Source organism: Homalodisca vitripennis, chromosome 5, assembly GCF_021130785.1.
Source record: "Homalodisca vitripennis isolate AUS2020 chromosome 5, UT_GWSS_2.1, whole genome shotgun sequence".
Lineage (NCBI taxonomy): Eukaryota > Metazoa > Arthropoda > Insecta > Hemiptera > Cicadellidae > Homalodisca > Homalodisca vitripennis.
The window spans coordinates 103,456,939-103,474,569 of record NC_060211.1 but is presented as its reverse complement, the minus strand read 5'-3'; the positions used below and the strand labels follow the sequence as shown (position 1 = coordinate 103,474,569).

Sequence of the window (17,631 nt, the reverse complement as noted above, 5' to 3'; positions counted from 1 at the left end):
AACAGGGTGTCTGTGATTTTATGACAATAAAATTTAGTATGATGTTGTATTAATTGGATTAAATATTTGATGATTTATAAGAATAAAAGATATTCTTACCCTGAACTGGGAGTGTCAGGGTAGAATACAGAGTCTTCAGTGTCAGAGTGGGGGTAAACGGGGTGAGACCGAGAGGGAGAAGCTGGGGTCGGATGTACCATAGCCTGAGTCATCACTGAGCTACCAGTCTCTCCTCCTGCCCTACTACTTGTTGCATCTGCAATGCGCTGGTACTGTTCCTCATCTTCGTCTCCCCCTAGACATGGTATAGAGACAATAAAAATAAAAACAACCTTATTATTATTAGTTTTTGAAACTATTTATTGAACTTTAAACAACCATCAATTAAAAGCTTACATTGAAGTAAGACTTAGTGAACAATTAAAAAACTATATGTTCATCCAACATTTTACTGTTCATGATTAAAAACACATGTGTATAAAATAGGCAAAAAAAAGAACCTTAAAAAATTAGACACTGCTGGGTTACCTGGCTTAAGAAAAATGTGGTGTGTGTCAAAACATCAACTGAGATTTATAGAGTACTGGCAGTTGTACACACACACACACAGTGATAAATTTTCATTTCATATTAAATACACAGAACTAACCAAAGTACAAATGTTTATTAAAACAAGATTGAAATTAAAATATAAAATATATCTTCCGGGTTAGCCAGATGAAAGGTAGATTTCACACGTGGCCGTTAACTTTAAATATCAAACTGATCAATTGATCAGTTTGATCACCGATGGGACAAAAGTTTAATGTATGCATTTCAATATTATTGTAATGCTTTTCAATTTAGTCGGTTATCCATGTGCATGCCTCTTAGCTTAACAGGTTCTGTGTATCAAGAATATAGTTTCTATCAAGAGTAGAAACTAAATTTTCTGTTACTATTACTCACTACCAAAAGGTTTCCTTTAAACCATTTAGTAGCTTCTGTCATTGTCTACTCTTGTTCTAAAATTAAAGTTTTCAGATTTTTATTGCTATTTAAAATAGTTGTATTATCTAGTTGTATAAGCAAATATTCTGCTTGAGATTTATTTACTGAATAAAATCCTAATTTTTCCCTGATTAATTCTACTTTTAGCACAAAAAAGCAAAGTGGCAATATTTAAGTGATGATTAAATATAATTTGAGACTGAATGGCAGTGAAAAATGGAGGAATTAAATATATGGACATCATAATAAAGGTTTTTATTTCATAAATAATATTAAATTGCAGTATGCAATACAAAAATATAAGTAAATTTTACAATATATAATGCAGTTATTTTACCTATGAGATATGCATAAAACAGGTAATTTGTGTCATTATTACTGGCCTATATGGTGATAACCATTTGGTGTTATAAGTTCACACCAATCCTAAGCACAATTGAGTTCATACTAATCCTGTGCACAAAGAGGTAAGCATAATTTAGTTCACACCAATCTTGTGCACAAAGAGCTAAGCACAATTGAGTTCACACCAATCCAGTACACAAAGAGCTAACCATGATTTAATTGAGAGAAAAAGACTGAGGAGATCTTCAAATAGCCTAAAAAAGGTAGCTACAATTATGATGAAAACAGCCAAAAGTTATTGAGTCTATAGCCATTCTGAGTTATCATACATAATTGCCAGTGTTGTTATCACACAACACAAATTTAGACATCTATCATAGCATTGAACTATAGGTAAACCGCTAACAAAAAAACCTTGGTTGATTTGAGTTCACGCAGGGTGGGATAAATACCCCTCCGCCGCCCCTCCAAGTATCCCCACCACTGCTCGGCGTTCACTCTATTTCATCAGCTGACTAATCTGGCTCAGTCGGTATCGTTCACTGCTGCGACCCGTTCAGTTGAACCGGTCAGTACAGAGTTACTAAGCATTCCCGCTAGAGCGTGTTTACCGGTCATCGTGTTGACTGAACAAAATGAACGAATGAACAACTTGATGTAATGACCGAGTGAACGAAAGGATCTGCTATAAAATCGTATTTGAATAGAGGAAGAATATCGTTCAGTGAATGGATAGATATATAACAATAAATGCATTATTTCAGGAATCTAGTAAATGCAAATTTATCTATTAAAACTTATTTAAAAATGTAATTGTAAGTTACCAGATACATTGCTAAATATTTTAAATGTTAATACTTATAATACTTATAGTACTTGGTTGATTGATATGCCTTTGATTTATCATAAGTAAGGTCATAACAAGGGGCTCTAGTCCCCATGTTGAGTTATATGATTACGGTTTTATTCTTAATCGAGTAGCAGTGAACGAATGTAACGACTGAACAATTTTGAGGACCTAGTGTAACCTAATGCATAAACTCTATAGTTTTAGTTAGTTCCGTATGATGTTAAGCTATTTTTCATGGATAAGAGTTTTTAAATGAACTTATTAATAATATTATAAGTTTTAATGATCATTAAAAATAACATATCTGGTTTGAAAAAAGTATCAAACTTATTCAATTGTCAGGAAAAAGTGAATGAATCGTTCTAGGTGAACGTGTCTTTTAAAAAACACTCTGATCTGGATCACTTGACTGACCCGTTCAAATTGAACGACAAATCTTTAATAGCCACTGCCACTGCAAGGCTAACCTCAAAACAAAATACAAGCTTCCCGGATGCATCTATAGCTACATTAATCTGTTCAATTAATAATTTACGCTTAGACTTCGACACTTATATACCCATACACAATAAAATATATAGTTATAGAACAGGTAAAGTAGCTGCATAGTAAACAAAACTGTGAGAGCGAGACACGATCAACACAGCTGATAAACAGATACAAGAAGGTGCTGGTCCCACTCCCCACCCCAATTCTGGGAGGGGGGGCCCCTCCTGTGCGGTACTGCTCAGAAATTTGCTTCTGCGCAGGTTTCTTTAATAGCGGTTGACCTATAGGTTTGAAATTCCAGTGTTATAAAACTCTGCCGAGTGATACCAACCAGAAATTCACACCCTCCTGCAGTTCCACATCGTCATCAAAGCACTAGATTGCAAGCTAGGTCTTCATTGCTAGAAACAGGTGGTAGTTGCTGGGTTCAAGGTCCGGACTCCACGACGGATATGAGAACATCTCCCACTTGAAACATCCAGGACCTTTCGAGTCCAATTTGCCATGTGGTCGGGCGTTATCAAGCAGAAACAAACTTTTTGAATTTTTTTACTTTCCTCTGCGTTTATTTAGTATTCCTCTTCTTAACTTTTGCAAGGTTTCACAATAAAATTTATGGTTGTGCCACGTTGTAAGAAATCAACAAGAAAAACTCCTTCCTGTTCCAAAAAACAGTTGCAATAATCTTCTATACTGACAAGCTTTGTATGTATTTCCTTGGTTTTTTGGGGGAGTGAGTGTGCCCCCACTTCATAGACTGTAATTTGGTTTAGCAAGTCAAGTATTTACTCAAGTCTCGTCTCCTGTAATGTTTCCATCGAGCAGCAAGTCACCATCTCTTTCGTAAGTGTCCAAAAATGTAAATGATGCAGCCATACACTGAATTTTACGGGTTTCTGTTAAGATTTTCAGTACACATTTTGCACAAATTTTATAATAACCTAACTTACACGATTAATCTCAATTGGTTTATTGTACTTAGCCAACAAAAATCATATTACCAACCCCACTTCATAACTTGTGGGATTTTCAATTGTGTCACACATGAACTGCTATTGTAAATCAAGACGGAGCAACAGTAACCTCTCACTAGCATGGCTGAATAGCTACTGAAAGGAGAAACACCCTGACATCAAAAAGGCCACAACAGTCCCGTCCCTAGCAGCTACAGAGTAAAACATAATCTACTTTCTGGATAGCCCTCGTATATTTTTGGGTAAAAATAATTTAAATCTAAGCATGTTTTAAGCATTTCCATCACATCTACTGCGCTCTTTCCTGTATATTTTTAAAATTTAAATATAAAAATTACATTATGTACATTATGGAGTATACTAAATATAACAAACAATAACTTTTAAAATCAAACAAATCAAAGTTACTCTCAGAATTTAAATTTGACGGAAAGTTTCAACTTTCATCACTATAAATCATCACCTGCACAAAATACTTAATGTTGGTCAGTTAAATACAAATCTGATTAAAATATAATATAAATAACTCAAAATATGTTCCAAGACGTACCTTGATATAGATGAGTTCTGCTAGCAGTGCGGCTACCATGCTTGATTTTCTGTTTCAAATGATTCTCCAAATGTTCACGAATATTGTTCAGAGCTACAGAATGGTCAGTCTTTGAAGTAACACCAAGTAAAGGCTGTAATAAAAAACAATACTAAACAAAACCTCTTTAAAACAAATTGTAATAGGAGAATTGCATACCATCTTATGTTTATACAGCTTGCCAGTAAGAATTCAAATGTTAAGCTTAAGAATATTTAGATTAATTCCATGGTGGATTTCACATTAATGATACTTTTATAAAGCATTTTTTTATTACCAATTTCGTCTTTTTTAATTTAAACAAATTCACAGTTCAGTTAGACAGATTAAAACCACCAATTAAATCAGATGTCATAAACTATCATATATCTTCGAAAAGAATTTTTTAATATTTCTCATTTTAATTTAATCTACAAAAATAGAAATTAAAATACCCATACTCTCTCAACGTAAATACTTTGCTTCCACATACCAACCTTTGTTGTGAGCAATTCTAAGAAGAATCTTGGGCCAGCTTTTCTTGTGGTTTATTAATGACATAATATCTATCCCGGTGGTAAGTGATGACAACTCGATCTGTCCAGTGTGTGATGAAGTGATGACAGATAAAGCTAAAAGACTTGATTATAATGGAATTGGCAATAGATGGCACCATATAGGTTATATTCATTTTGGGTGCAGTCATCGTGATGATATTTGAAACCATTCCCATCGATGAATAACTTCATGTCAACCCTTTGAGAGCATTCCATTCCTATTGATGACATTTGGCATACATATAGATGGAGGTAAGTGAACCCCTCAGATGTAGAAAGGGTTTAACTCTGATGATAGTGGGGTTTAAAAACTCACTGAACCAGGACATATATCGCTTTATAGTGGTTGCATCGATAAATGTAGCAAAGGAGAGTAGTGGGGAGAAATTTTGGTCCAATGTAAGACATGTTTGTTTTGAGCATGGTTTCTTTCCAGATTCAGTGAAGATTTTATGCACTGTTCCTGTATTTAATAAAGGAGACTCTGAGTCTATGGGGAGCAATAGGCCTGTTTCAATAATCAATAACACCACCAGCCTTGGCAAAGGTGTTCACAACTTTTATGTAGAACCAGCTCTTAGAATACTTTGAGAGCAACAGTTAACAGCAGTGTCACTTATTATAGCTCACATCATCAAAGTCTTTTAAGTTAAAGACTCAAATACGCTGATTGTACTGGATTAAAAAAAATGCCTTTGAATGTGTCCCACACTTTATTGTCCTAAACAACTTGAGCTTTGCAGACTTAAGGATACTGTTCTGGAAACATTTTGTGCATACTTTAAAGATAGGAAGCAGTTCAAATCACAACCCCTCTTTATGATTAGTTAATATACTTGGACTGCTAGGAGTGTTACTTTGCACAGATGACACTATCATGAATGCAAGTGGGAGAAATCATCAAATGACCAAAGCACTATCCGAAAAAACATTTGAAAACTGCTAGGTTTCAATGAATGATCTTGCAATATATACAAATAACTGAATTAAAATATTAAAATCTTAATTGCTAATGAATTGACATATGAAATTCTTAAAAAAATTTATGTACAGGAATCTGTTGTATAATTTATTAGAGTTACAGTTTATTGCACCGCTCCATGTAAAACGGTTCAACCACAGGAGACTACTACCAGGTTGTCTGTCTCAAACACCCTGTATATTTCAAGTGTTATTAAAAATATTGATTTTCCTCACATTACATTTTTAATTTAGTTTTTGAAGAATCTCTGTATAAAAATAAACATTCCTGTAAATACAAAGGTATTGAATCTCTTATAAAATTTATAATAGAATATCGAAAATTGGTTCAGAGGAAAGTTATTTTATACAACACAATACTTTTGGATGTATAATACCACCATGACCTTGCTATTTCGTTATAGATTGTATGTCAAATTAATCGTACAAAACACACACACACAGAATATGTTATACATTTTCAAACAACTTAGATTAAAAATCATCAATCATGAGTCATAAATGGGGCTCAGTTAACTGGGCATAAACTTTACATTTCCAAGAGAATATTCACTCAAATTTAGGAATATTATTATACTCTACTTTTCACTGCTAGGGAATTTACGAGTATACGTATGCAAATGGATTGACATGCACAGACCTACCTCTACTACCTACTGAGCCCACAGAGATGACTTGGTGTTTACCTGTGATGAGTCATCTGATCTACGGGAAGGTGGGGGAGGAGGTATGCCTCCCACTTCATTACAGCCGGAGTCCCGGGAACCGAGCACCTTTCCGCTAATGGTGTGGTACAGAGATGCCACCTTCCCTCCCCCCGAGCTGGGGCCAGCACTGCTTACTCGGTACGGTTCACCCTTACCTGCCAGTCACAACTTTGGTTATCAACAGGTGAAATCTTTAACTAATAAAAAATTATTTCACAGAATAGTTATTAAAAAAAATAACTAGACACACCATTTTTCAAATTGTTAAAATTACTTGATTTAATGTAACCATTTACTTAGATACAGTATGGTATGGATACAGTATGCACCAAAATCAACTGTACTGAAATTGTAAGATTTTATTTACATAGTTTTACAACATACACAAATTAGAAGGAAGCAAAATCAGTTAGCTTCAGGTAATAACATGTTCAACATGACCTCGGTGCAGTTTCAGGCAACACTTGAACCGTTCTTGAAAGTTTTGCATTATTTTCATGAAGATGGGTTGTTTCACGTTCCCTCCTTACACACAAGGTTATTTTATGCTTAAATCATCCAGGTAATTGGTCAAGAAAAACTTCTCAGTCACCATTCCTCTGACTTAGGTATGAGATGGTGTATGATCAGGAAGTGGGCTGGATAACAAAAGTTCGTTCTAAGGAAGGAGAAGCAGTTGTCAAAATTTTCTAGAAGGAAAGCAATGTTGTCTAAAGCAGTGTGGCATCCTGTAATTGTACAATCTTGCTGGAACAATTGTGAATGATAAAGCAGGTTTCAGGCACAACTAAATCTTCTGAGGACTCCTAGAAACCGATGTATATCGCTTCTGATTTACAGTAAGAGAATTTCCATTATTGTCTTCAATAAGGTATGGACGAATTATGCTTCTCCCTGGCAAAGCGCACCAAATGGTTACAAGTTTACATATTGTAGCCTCTCTACAACACTGTCAGGAAATTTAAACCCAAGAAAATTTGTCTGCTCGTTCATGAAACCATTAAGGTGCACATGGCATTTACCTGAAAACCATACATTATTTGCACACTCAGGTTTTCCACTCATAAAACATTGCCAACATTAAAGAGCAGTATTGAATTCTGGATGTTTTCATCCAGTTTGTATCTTGTAGGGAAAATCACCTATATTTCTGAACATTCTTCTCAATGACATATCGCTTATATTCAGTTTCAAAGATGTTTGGTTTAGGTTTCTTTTAAGTGACTGTAACACTTAATAAAACACTCTTCCATGGTTTTCATTTGTACAGACAGTAGTTGGTCATCCTGAAAAACCCTTCCACTGAGCAAAACACTACTAATCACAGCTACACTAATAACCACAGCATTACTAATAATCACAGCATTACTAAGTGAGTTTTTGTGAGAATGTTCCTGAAAACATAATGTAGGGTGTGACAAACTTGGCCCACCCACACATCCAATTCTATAGGAGCAAAAATAATGCTCTACAACAGCAGCTTTATCTGTAGGAGTAGCATTATGTCAGCATAAACTTAGCTCTAACAAGAAAAACACAATAAACATGAAGACGTGGCAACAATCAAAAGTTGACACAGGTGATCAGGAAGACAACAACATCCGATTCAGTTTCCGTACTGTTAATTTTGGCACATACTCTATCGTAATGTATATTTAAACCATTACCATGAACACTTTCTTTACTTCTGCCTTCTGATTTGCTACGTTCTCGTTGTAAAGGAGTCCGCACCTCTTCTTGGACTGGAGACTTCTTCCTATCTTCTTTAGTACGGACCTGTAACACAGAGTACACTGTTTCTGATCTTCAATATCATTTTTTAACTGATTGAATATAAAAAGTTTAAAGCAGAACTGACTACTAAATTTAGACAAGACTAAGGTTCATGAATTTGATACCGTAGCCTGTAAGGAATAAATAAGCAGTAATAATATGAATGGCCAATGTAACTACTAACTTTCTTTTCTTCATAATTTAAGATTTTTTTGTGTGAGCTATAATTAATTTGGTTTAGCTAACTATGGAAGGTTGCTGATTTGTACAATAAGTTTATGTACCTGCTTTAGAATGAAAAACCAAAAAGTATTTTTTAAATAAATAAAAGTAATTTGGAAAGACTTATAAAATAATATGATTTTAATAGTGTATATTCTAAGATTGTAGAATCATAAATATATCTAAAATGGAATATGGAAAATTGCCAAAATAGTTGTTTCTAATTTTAAAATGAACAATACCTTTTCAATTAGTTGGCTGATGACATTTCTAGACCCCCTTGCTTCCATGCCAGGAGGGCCTCGACCGTAGAAGTGCGAGTCCAGCATGTTGCTAGTATTGTGCATTCTCATGCGAGCAGACTCCCTCACCGGCATCTCCATCTTGCTGCTCTCACCTGCACCAGGTCAAGTGGGGAAATTAAATCGTAAACCACTACACAACATTCAAATCAAGTGCAGGAACGTACTTACGGCAGTTACGATGTTGTGATATTGTTTAATAATATACAACAAATAAGTATTAAGATCAACAAGAGACAATTTAAGTTATTACAAAGAATTTACTGGGAAACAATATTTTATATTATTACTATATATTACTGAAGGAACCAGCTAGCACAAACTGCAGAGTGGGGAGTATTTGTGTCTGCAGCACCGTCCCCCACCACCAACCAACAATCATCTCACGGCGCGACCAGGTACAGTAAGTAAACAAGCCAATGCCGTTGCTTAGTGTGTCTACCTGTCTCATCACTAAGACTCACTCGCATGTCTCTATGTCTATAATAATGGTGACCTGTTAATTTTTGATAAATAGTTAAGTATTCTTTGGTTAAGAGTTTTGTTAAGAAAATTAAGTAAGCACATTTCTTTGGCACTGAATGCACTACATGCTCTAGTGTGGAGTAGAAAGGAAACAGTTGCTTGTGTGCACGTGCTAGCCATGGTTCACACTAGCTGGCTCCTTCAGTATTTAGTGGTCCAAAAACAATAAAGATTCACAACATGGAACCAATTCGTGTGTGTATTCATCGCTGCCTTATGATTTACCAACACAAACCCAAGGTATTCAAAAACATTGATAATTAATTTTAGTGAAATATAATAGTGAATACAACATTTTATGAGCATGCAGCATTGACCAGAGGGTAATTGGACCTAGAGAGTAATTGGTAGTTCAACACTAAGCCTCACTTCACATGCCACACTCATCACTCATCACACATCTCATAACTCACAATGGCTGAATAAACACACAGAGTAATCACACATAACTATAATTTTACCTTTCAAAAACATCATCTCTTCTGCAGTAGGAGATACTACTTGAGGCGGTTCTCGGAAATCTTGAGGTTTGAGCAAAGAATCCATTCTGAAACTGGCATTACTTACATCATGGACGCATGATTACATGATACAGTAATATAATAGGATAGTTCAAAAGAATATCTAACCACAAACATTGTGTCTGTATTAAGCAAAATGCAGAGTGTGTTCTGCCACAAACATATTAAATGAAAACACTAGGAATTATAATAGCCAATTGTGTTTACATTTAGGTGAGCATGTTGTAAAATCTTTGTTGGTGCTCTTGGCGAAGATACAAAACTATCTCATGGATATAAATGCCAAAAAGATTTTTAGTGAGTACTAAGTAGGTATCCCTGCAGCTGTCAAGTGGTTGGATTCCAGCTAGTGTCCTGATGATTTGAAGAGTCATCATTCTTTTTAAGTTCATAGTGGAGATGCCAACCCAAACAACCAACCCCCACCCCACATTTTATTCAAAGAGCGCAAAGTAGGCTGTTGCTAATGGGCTTAATCTATCTAATTGTGTAGACGCTAGTATTAAATTTCTTACTGAGGTAATCTAGATGAGAGGTCCAGAATAGTTGACTGTCAAGCTTTGTGCATTTTTGTTTTCCCCATCTAGCTTTACAGATGTTTGTATTAGTTCAAACTGTTGCTATATTATGAAAATGTTATTGTTTACTTTGCCATATATTTGATTTAAACCATCCCTCATATAAGAATCTAATCATACATCACTAAGACGGAGCCCTAGTTTTAAATATTTTTGAAAATAACAAAAGGTAACCATCGCTGAGCTCTTTCCAATGACATATCAAACATTACAATCTATTATTAAGGAGTATTTAAAATGACAAAAGAACTGTTAACATAATAATATATAGATTTTGGTTTTTATTAATAATATAAAATTAAAAGCTTAAAATATATTTTTAATTTAAAGAAATTTAATTGGTAAGGTAAAACATAATAAAAATCCAGGAAACTTAACTATCATACAAAACTAAAATCAAAACCTAAACTTTTTTAGAATTCTTAAGTTTAACCTAAAAATAAATAAGAGGAATTTCTGTAAATATAAGTATTTTTCAATTGTGCCCAGGTCTCAAATTCTATTGAATTAACATTTGCATTATTAAAACGTTTAATTTTCACCAGACTACAAAAAAATGCAATACAAAATATTTTTAATTATAGATAAAAAAAATTTAATTAAATTTATACTATCAATTAAATGAATTGTTACTCATTAATAATTTAAATACTAAATACATGTATTTCATTTAGAGTACTGTAGCAAAACAAAACCTTCTTCAGATGTAATTTAAGGCATCTACAATCTGTATTAGCAAAAATATTTACCAATTATAGAAGTCAATACTAGTAACCATGCATGACTGTCTAATCAGAACACTTAAGTCTTCTTCCACTTTTAAATATTTTTCTGGAACAGAACAAAATAAAAATATAAAACTTTGAAACCATGAAATAAAAATAATAATAATAATAATAAAATAATTCAACTGAAACAAAATTAAAAATCTAAATGGTAGCCTACATATAAAATTATATGAAAAATTAACTCCTTGATTTCTGTGTATTAGATAAAAGAACATTACACTCCATAAAAATTCGCATCTGTTTCCAGTTTACACAAAAATAACCAATATTATATATAACTCATGAAACATTTCTATTCTAAATTAAAGATTTTGTATAAAATAAGTTTATTTGTCTAAGTGTATAGGTTAATACACTTAATCTATAAGTGTAATCTATACAGTTAATCTATAGATTTTAATGTACCAAAGAACTATTAGAGTAAACTGGAAAAGTATAATTTGTATAAATAAAAATAAAACAATACTAAGTAAAAATATTCTGAGATTACATTTTTTAAATAAAAACCCAAAAAACGACAATAACATAATAACTTCAATACAAATACTAGAACACCCGATATTTTCAAGGCATTCTGGATTTGTCAATTACACCCAAAACTAAATATTTATTCTTCAAAACTTACTGGTTGTCAGCACTTTGTTGCATAACAGTTATGCGATCTATGAGGGCTTGCAGGTTAGCCATGTCCTCCAGGTTGGTCTGGGACAGAGACTTTACGTAAGGTTCTAGCTGCTGGGCTACGTGCGCTAGCTGCTACGTGCGCTAGCTGCTTCACCTCAGTCCTCAAGTTCACAATGTCAGACATCTAGTCAACAGAGAAAATCTCTATACATTGCAGTTTACACATGTCCTCCAGGATTTGTCTGAGATAGATAAGAAATAGATTTAATATTGATTTTAATGATACCAGTAGCATCTCTGTAGAGTAATGTTATATTAAGAAGATTTAAATTAATAAAATAATAAATCTCTTACAATATTTGAATTTTATAAATATGTGAACGTTTAAGAAACATTTACTCTATTTCACTCCAGACAGGGAAACTAGTTTTAAAATGTACTGTATAACTACTATTTCAAAATAAACAAATATAATCTATCCTCATAGAGTTGTTTAAATAAAAATTCTTTTTAATCAACAGATTAATGTTAAAACATTTTTGGATTAATGTTAATTAAAGCTAATATACTACTCATTGAGAAACCCTGCATTCTGTCACTTTTCAGTTGTTTAATCTATTTTGTTATGAAAAACTGATGAATAGTGACAACTTATCTATACTTGTCAAACATTTATGAAATCCAATAATAACAATAATTTGTTAAGAACCTTTATTGGTATCATATTAATTGCAAAATAGTAGAAAAAAGGAAAAGTTATTTTTATAAGTACATAAAATACAATGGTCATCAATGCTGTAAACGGGTTAAGGAACATTATTAATTGGTTTTGTCTGCACACCTGAGTGCGGAAGATGTCTTGTTCCACATGAATCCGATAGAGTTGTTCCTGCCAGAGAGTATCAAAGACTGAGCGCAACCGGTCCAGCTCCACATGGTAACGCTGTAAGGTGTCATCCAGACGCTCACAGTCACGTGCAATACTAAGATGTCGTTTGGCAAGTGGTGGTGTAGCAGCACGACGCAGTACAGTCACATCTCGCTGCAACTCGCACAGTCTCTCTCGCACGTTATTCAGCTTCACTCCCAGCTCCTGTATCATTCACATTATCTTTGTATTCCCTCTATATCAAGTATAACACAAACTATTATTAAGTTACTACACTCTAATAAAATTATATTTTTAGAAGCACAATGGTAAAGTAAAGATCACAATGACGTTAGATGCCGGACACGCACTTGCTGGCTTTTTTTTAACATAAGGTTTAAAACTGCACCATACATAAATAGAAACTCATCTAAAATCCAATACAGTTTTCACTTTAGAAATTTTGATTTTGGTGTCTCCATGTAAACTATATGGTATCTGTCAATACTAATAGTCTATAATGTATATTTAATATAAAAAGTCTCTGATGGAAAAGTTTTTTGTTTAGTTTTATCACATGATTGAAAAGGTATAAGTGATAATGATTAAGTTATTAAACTTTTCTTATTGGTTTTAAAGATACCTTTGAGGATATTATTGCACCAACTTTCCATCGTGTAGTGGTTCAATGTTTAATCAATAACTAGAATCCTGACTGACGAATCTGAGGTGCAACGTTATTATTTACAAAACTATCAAGCAGAGGAACTGACTAAGCTAAAGAGATGAAAATCTATCACTTACTTTCATTTGTGTGTCAAAACTTCGGCAGTGGTTTGAGAAAGGACCTTCTCCCTCTAACGCCTTGGCCTTTAATGCTGAGTGCTGCTTGCGGGAGGGTGCAGGATGGAGATTGGTGGGTGTGGCAGACACAGGAGGGTTGGTCCCCTCACCCCCTCCCTGGCCTGTACACACAACATTTTGTACAGCATTATCAAAGCCTATGACTCAAGAAGCTGGAAAACTTTGATTTCTGTCTGTCTACCTATCCGCACAATATCGCAAGAACGACCTAACCTATATTGCATGAAACTTGATTTCTATATAGGTAACATTGAGTTCAATGATGGTGCATGTCATGTTATAGGACTTGGCTGACCATTATCTAAATTTTTACATTGGCCTTATGGGTACCCATGATGAGAACAAGAAAATCATACAATAAACAAATTTGTAAACAAACTTGAGAACAGTCATTTGATAATTCAACATCTAAAAAAATGCATGTAAAAAGATTACTTTGTTCGATTGGTTGGTAAATTTTTTGTTTCGTACTGTAGGGTCCTTAAATAATCAGTTGTATCAGTTTATTTTATATAGAATAGATAGAGTTCGTTGATGGAGCATGTCTCTCAATGGCATTTCAGTGAGCATTATAAAATCCAGAATACTCAGAGCGATGTCTTGAGTATGAAATGAGCTACAGACTTGAAATTTTGCTTACAACTTTAATGACACATATTGTGCAACACATGATCTGTCATAAACCTATCCTTTTTTAATTTAACAATTATCACATTCGAGTCTACGCTCGAGCCAGACGCGAGCGCCATTGTTTAAACCCCCGGCCGGCGCTCGAGCATGACTCGAGCACACCTTTGCCGATTGATACACGGAGTTGCTCGAGTGATATTCGAGTGCCGTCTGCTGCATTAGAAAGCCAGCTTTAATGGTTAGTTCTGAAAAATTCCGCTAGGCGCTACTACGTCATACCCGCTTGAGGCTTTTGTTTAACCACTGACGTGGCCTGGCGTGTCGTCAGTCTGTCTATGACAACAATAATTTTTTTAGCATTTGAAATTTTTTTGGCAATTAAAATAATTATTTGTAAATATGTATATAGTAAATGCCTTTAAAAAAATTGAAATTACTTGTTTTATTTATTCAAAAGTTAGTTTTCAAGTAACACAAGACATGCGGGAGTTTTTATTTTTCTTCAAAAAATGTAGGTTTGAATTTTTTTTTTAAATTAATTAGATTTTATAGGAATACAGTTTTACATATCATTTTAAAGAGGAAAGATAGAACTTTCAAGAAAATATAATATCTTATACATAATATTTAACAGTTTTCTAAAAAAAAATCTGAAAACCAATTAATTTATGCAGACCGGGTTATAAAAACAGCAAATAGCGAGCCAGACTCCAATGTGTTAAGATTTAAATTTTTTAATTATTAAATTAAAATTATTATGATTAAAGTCAGAACTTAAAAAGTCTAACTGGAAATACAGATTAATCTAAAATAAAAATTAATTATCAGAAACAAAACAAGTATTCATGAATAAACATGTATTAACCCTTTCATTACCTTGTCTAGTAGTAAACACAAGATAAACTGTACTTTACACATCAATTAATCCTTCCCTAACCCCGTCTCAAAAATAACTGTATTATATTTTATTTTATTTTATTTCAATTACTACACATTATCAATAATAAGATTCACAAATGTGAACTTAATTTCATAAAACTAACTAAATCTGTAAAATATATGTTTAAATATTTCACAATCATAATCGTACAAAAAATAAGTTAAAATAGTCTCTGTTAAAATATTTAAAAAAATATTGTGATATTTTCATTATTCTTGTTAAGAAAGAGTATATATTAATTTTTATCCTTTTTAATAACAAAAATATAGATAAAAACTTTGTAAAATAGTAAATATAAGAAATAGTAAATACTATTCATTGTTTTTATCTAGTGAATAGCTGAAATCTAATCATGATCAATTGCTGTCACAATATTTATTTACCACTAATATGGCTCTTTATATCTTGACTTAGGTATAGTGAATCAAAGAATGATAAGTGATGAGTCAACCGATAAAAATCAAATTGCTATTACCTATCCTTTTTATTATTTAACTCTAAAATTGTCTATTTTCCAATTTTTGTTATTTTGCTACAAACAATTCATGGAAAACATTTCATTTTAACAGTTTTGTATTTTGTTCTTAAAGACACTATAAAGCTTTGTTGGGAAACCTTAAGCAAACAAACTAACATTAGCTGATTTAATGTATAATGACCCTTACATATTTTTGGCATCAATCTTATATTCTGGTTTAATAAATAACTTAAAAACTCAGTTTTATTAATATTGTACAATGTAAAACCAATATTAGTTACAAATTTACTGCTTACTTCTTAACTAACAAGATTCCAATTAATTTACTAAAAATCAACTCTTTACACAAAAAAGCCATTAATTTTGTGCTTACTCATATTGGCAGCACTGTCAGGTGCAGGTCGCTGGTGATGGTGACTGACTGCCAATTTGCCAATCCATGGCTCCAAGCTGTGTGCAAATTCTGACCGGTAGTTAGTGCGGATCTGGCTAGACTGGATAGGCCTGTACAAACAGTACACAATTCAAACAATTCAAATGAGTTCAATAAGTTAGATACTATGTTCATATATTTACCATATATTAAAATTACTTTTAGGATTTTCTTATGGAAGCAAACTTCCTATTGTTTTGTATACATGTTTAAATATTTAGATAGACAATGGACAATAGACAATTGTCTATTGTCTATTGTCTAGATAGACTGTACAGAATATACAAATAATATTGATGACTGATTAACACAGTAAATAATCAGGACAAAGTTTAGCAACATTACAGTTATAAGTACGATCAAAACAGTGAGGTAACAGTAAAAACAACTTTAAATAGATCTAATAATTATGTCAGAAATGGATTGTAACGTCGAATAAACAAACAGTTGTAACATGTCATAATATTTCAATAAATCAGGAATAATAATCAATTTTTAAATTGGAGAGAATTAAATAAACTCGACATTTTTAAACCATAGAGTAAAAGGTATTTTTTTTTAAACCATAAATGCATAGAATAGACATGATCGCAAACATATATGAACATATACGATCATGTTTATGAGCTGCCTTCTGATTGGTTAGCTGAATCGTGTGACAGAGGTGGACAATGGAATGTCTGAGGCTGAGAACAGTGAGTATGCAGGAGGCACTCGAGCAAGTAGGATCTACAGCTATTCACAGCCAGCTTGGATTCACCTTGTGGCGATGGATCCACGATCTTGTTGGTCATGAGTCACCAAATTAATATCTTATAATGAACACGGTTAAAGATTCTAAATTTTGAATAACAGGAGATTTTCTGTTAACTGTTTAAAGTTTTGAAACGAGTCTGATTAAATTTGTAACTGAATAAATGATTATTTTTTCATTTTTCCGGTCTGAACTTGAGTGCTACATCCATTTTATAATTAAATTTTAAACTATTCAAAATTAAACTTGAACTAATTAGATTTGAAAATTAGGAGAATTCCTCAACAAGTTGACTTTGACTTTTAAGTGATTTGAAATTCAACACCACTCCACTATTTTTTACATCCAAGCGGAGCACATGTCGACCAACGGAACTGCGCCGGAGTAAATAGCAGTATAGCATCATAATGATGACCAACGTGGCTGCACCAGAACATTGTAAACTTTAATGCATTACTTGAATGATAAAAAGAATAAACTATTTTAATAACATTTAGTATAATAATAATAATACATCAATAAAAATAATCAATCAATATTTAACCTTGTCAAAAGTCTCAATACAAAACACGATATGACACACTGAGAGACCAAAGATAAGGCTTTAACTGCCTCAATAACAGAAATACTGCAATGTCTACTCTATACATATTTAGTGCTCTAACACGTTATTTCTCTAATTTTTAAAATTGTATGAACTATGGTTTACTTTTATGGCATAGCAAAAATGTACTAAATTTAAATAGAATATTTATCATATAGAAGAGAGCTTTACAAATAATACACAAGAAACCTAAGTACCATTGCAAGCCATTATTCACTTCAGCACAAATAATGATCCTCCCAAGTTTATATATTTTTGAAATTTGT

General features: G+C 32.9%; 1 protein-coding gene across 1 annotated transcript in view; it reads right to left on the bottom strand.

The window, feature by feature from the left end:
- LOC124363566 (RING finger protein 207-like) overlaps positions 1–17,631 on the bottom strand; it is a 50,391-nt gene that overhangs the window by 7,164 nt on the left and 25,596 nt on the right. Inside the window, 13 exon segments of the mRNA XM_046818820.1 lie at positions 100–295; positions 4,199–4,331; positions 6,441–6,616; positions 8,129–8,237; positions 8,699–8,853; positions 9,745–9,836; positions 11,132–11,213; positions 11,527–11,531; positions 11,796–11,941; positions 11,943–11,978; positions 12,636–12,887; positions 13,467–13,627; positions 15,948–16,078. Coding sequence (XP_046674776.1) covers positions 100–295; positions 4,199–4,331; positions 6,441–6,616; positions 8,129–8,237; positions 8,699–8,853; positions 9,745–9,836; positions 11,132–11,213; positions 11,527–11,531; positions 11,796–11,941; positions 11,943–11,978; positions 12,636–12,887; positions 13,467–13,627; positions 15,948–16,078 — 1,674 coding nt within the window.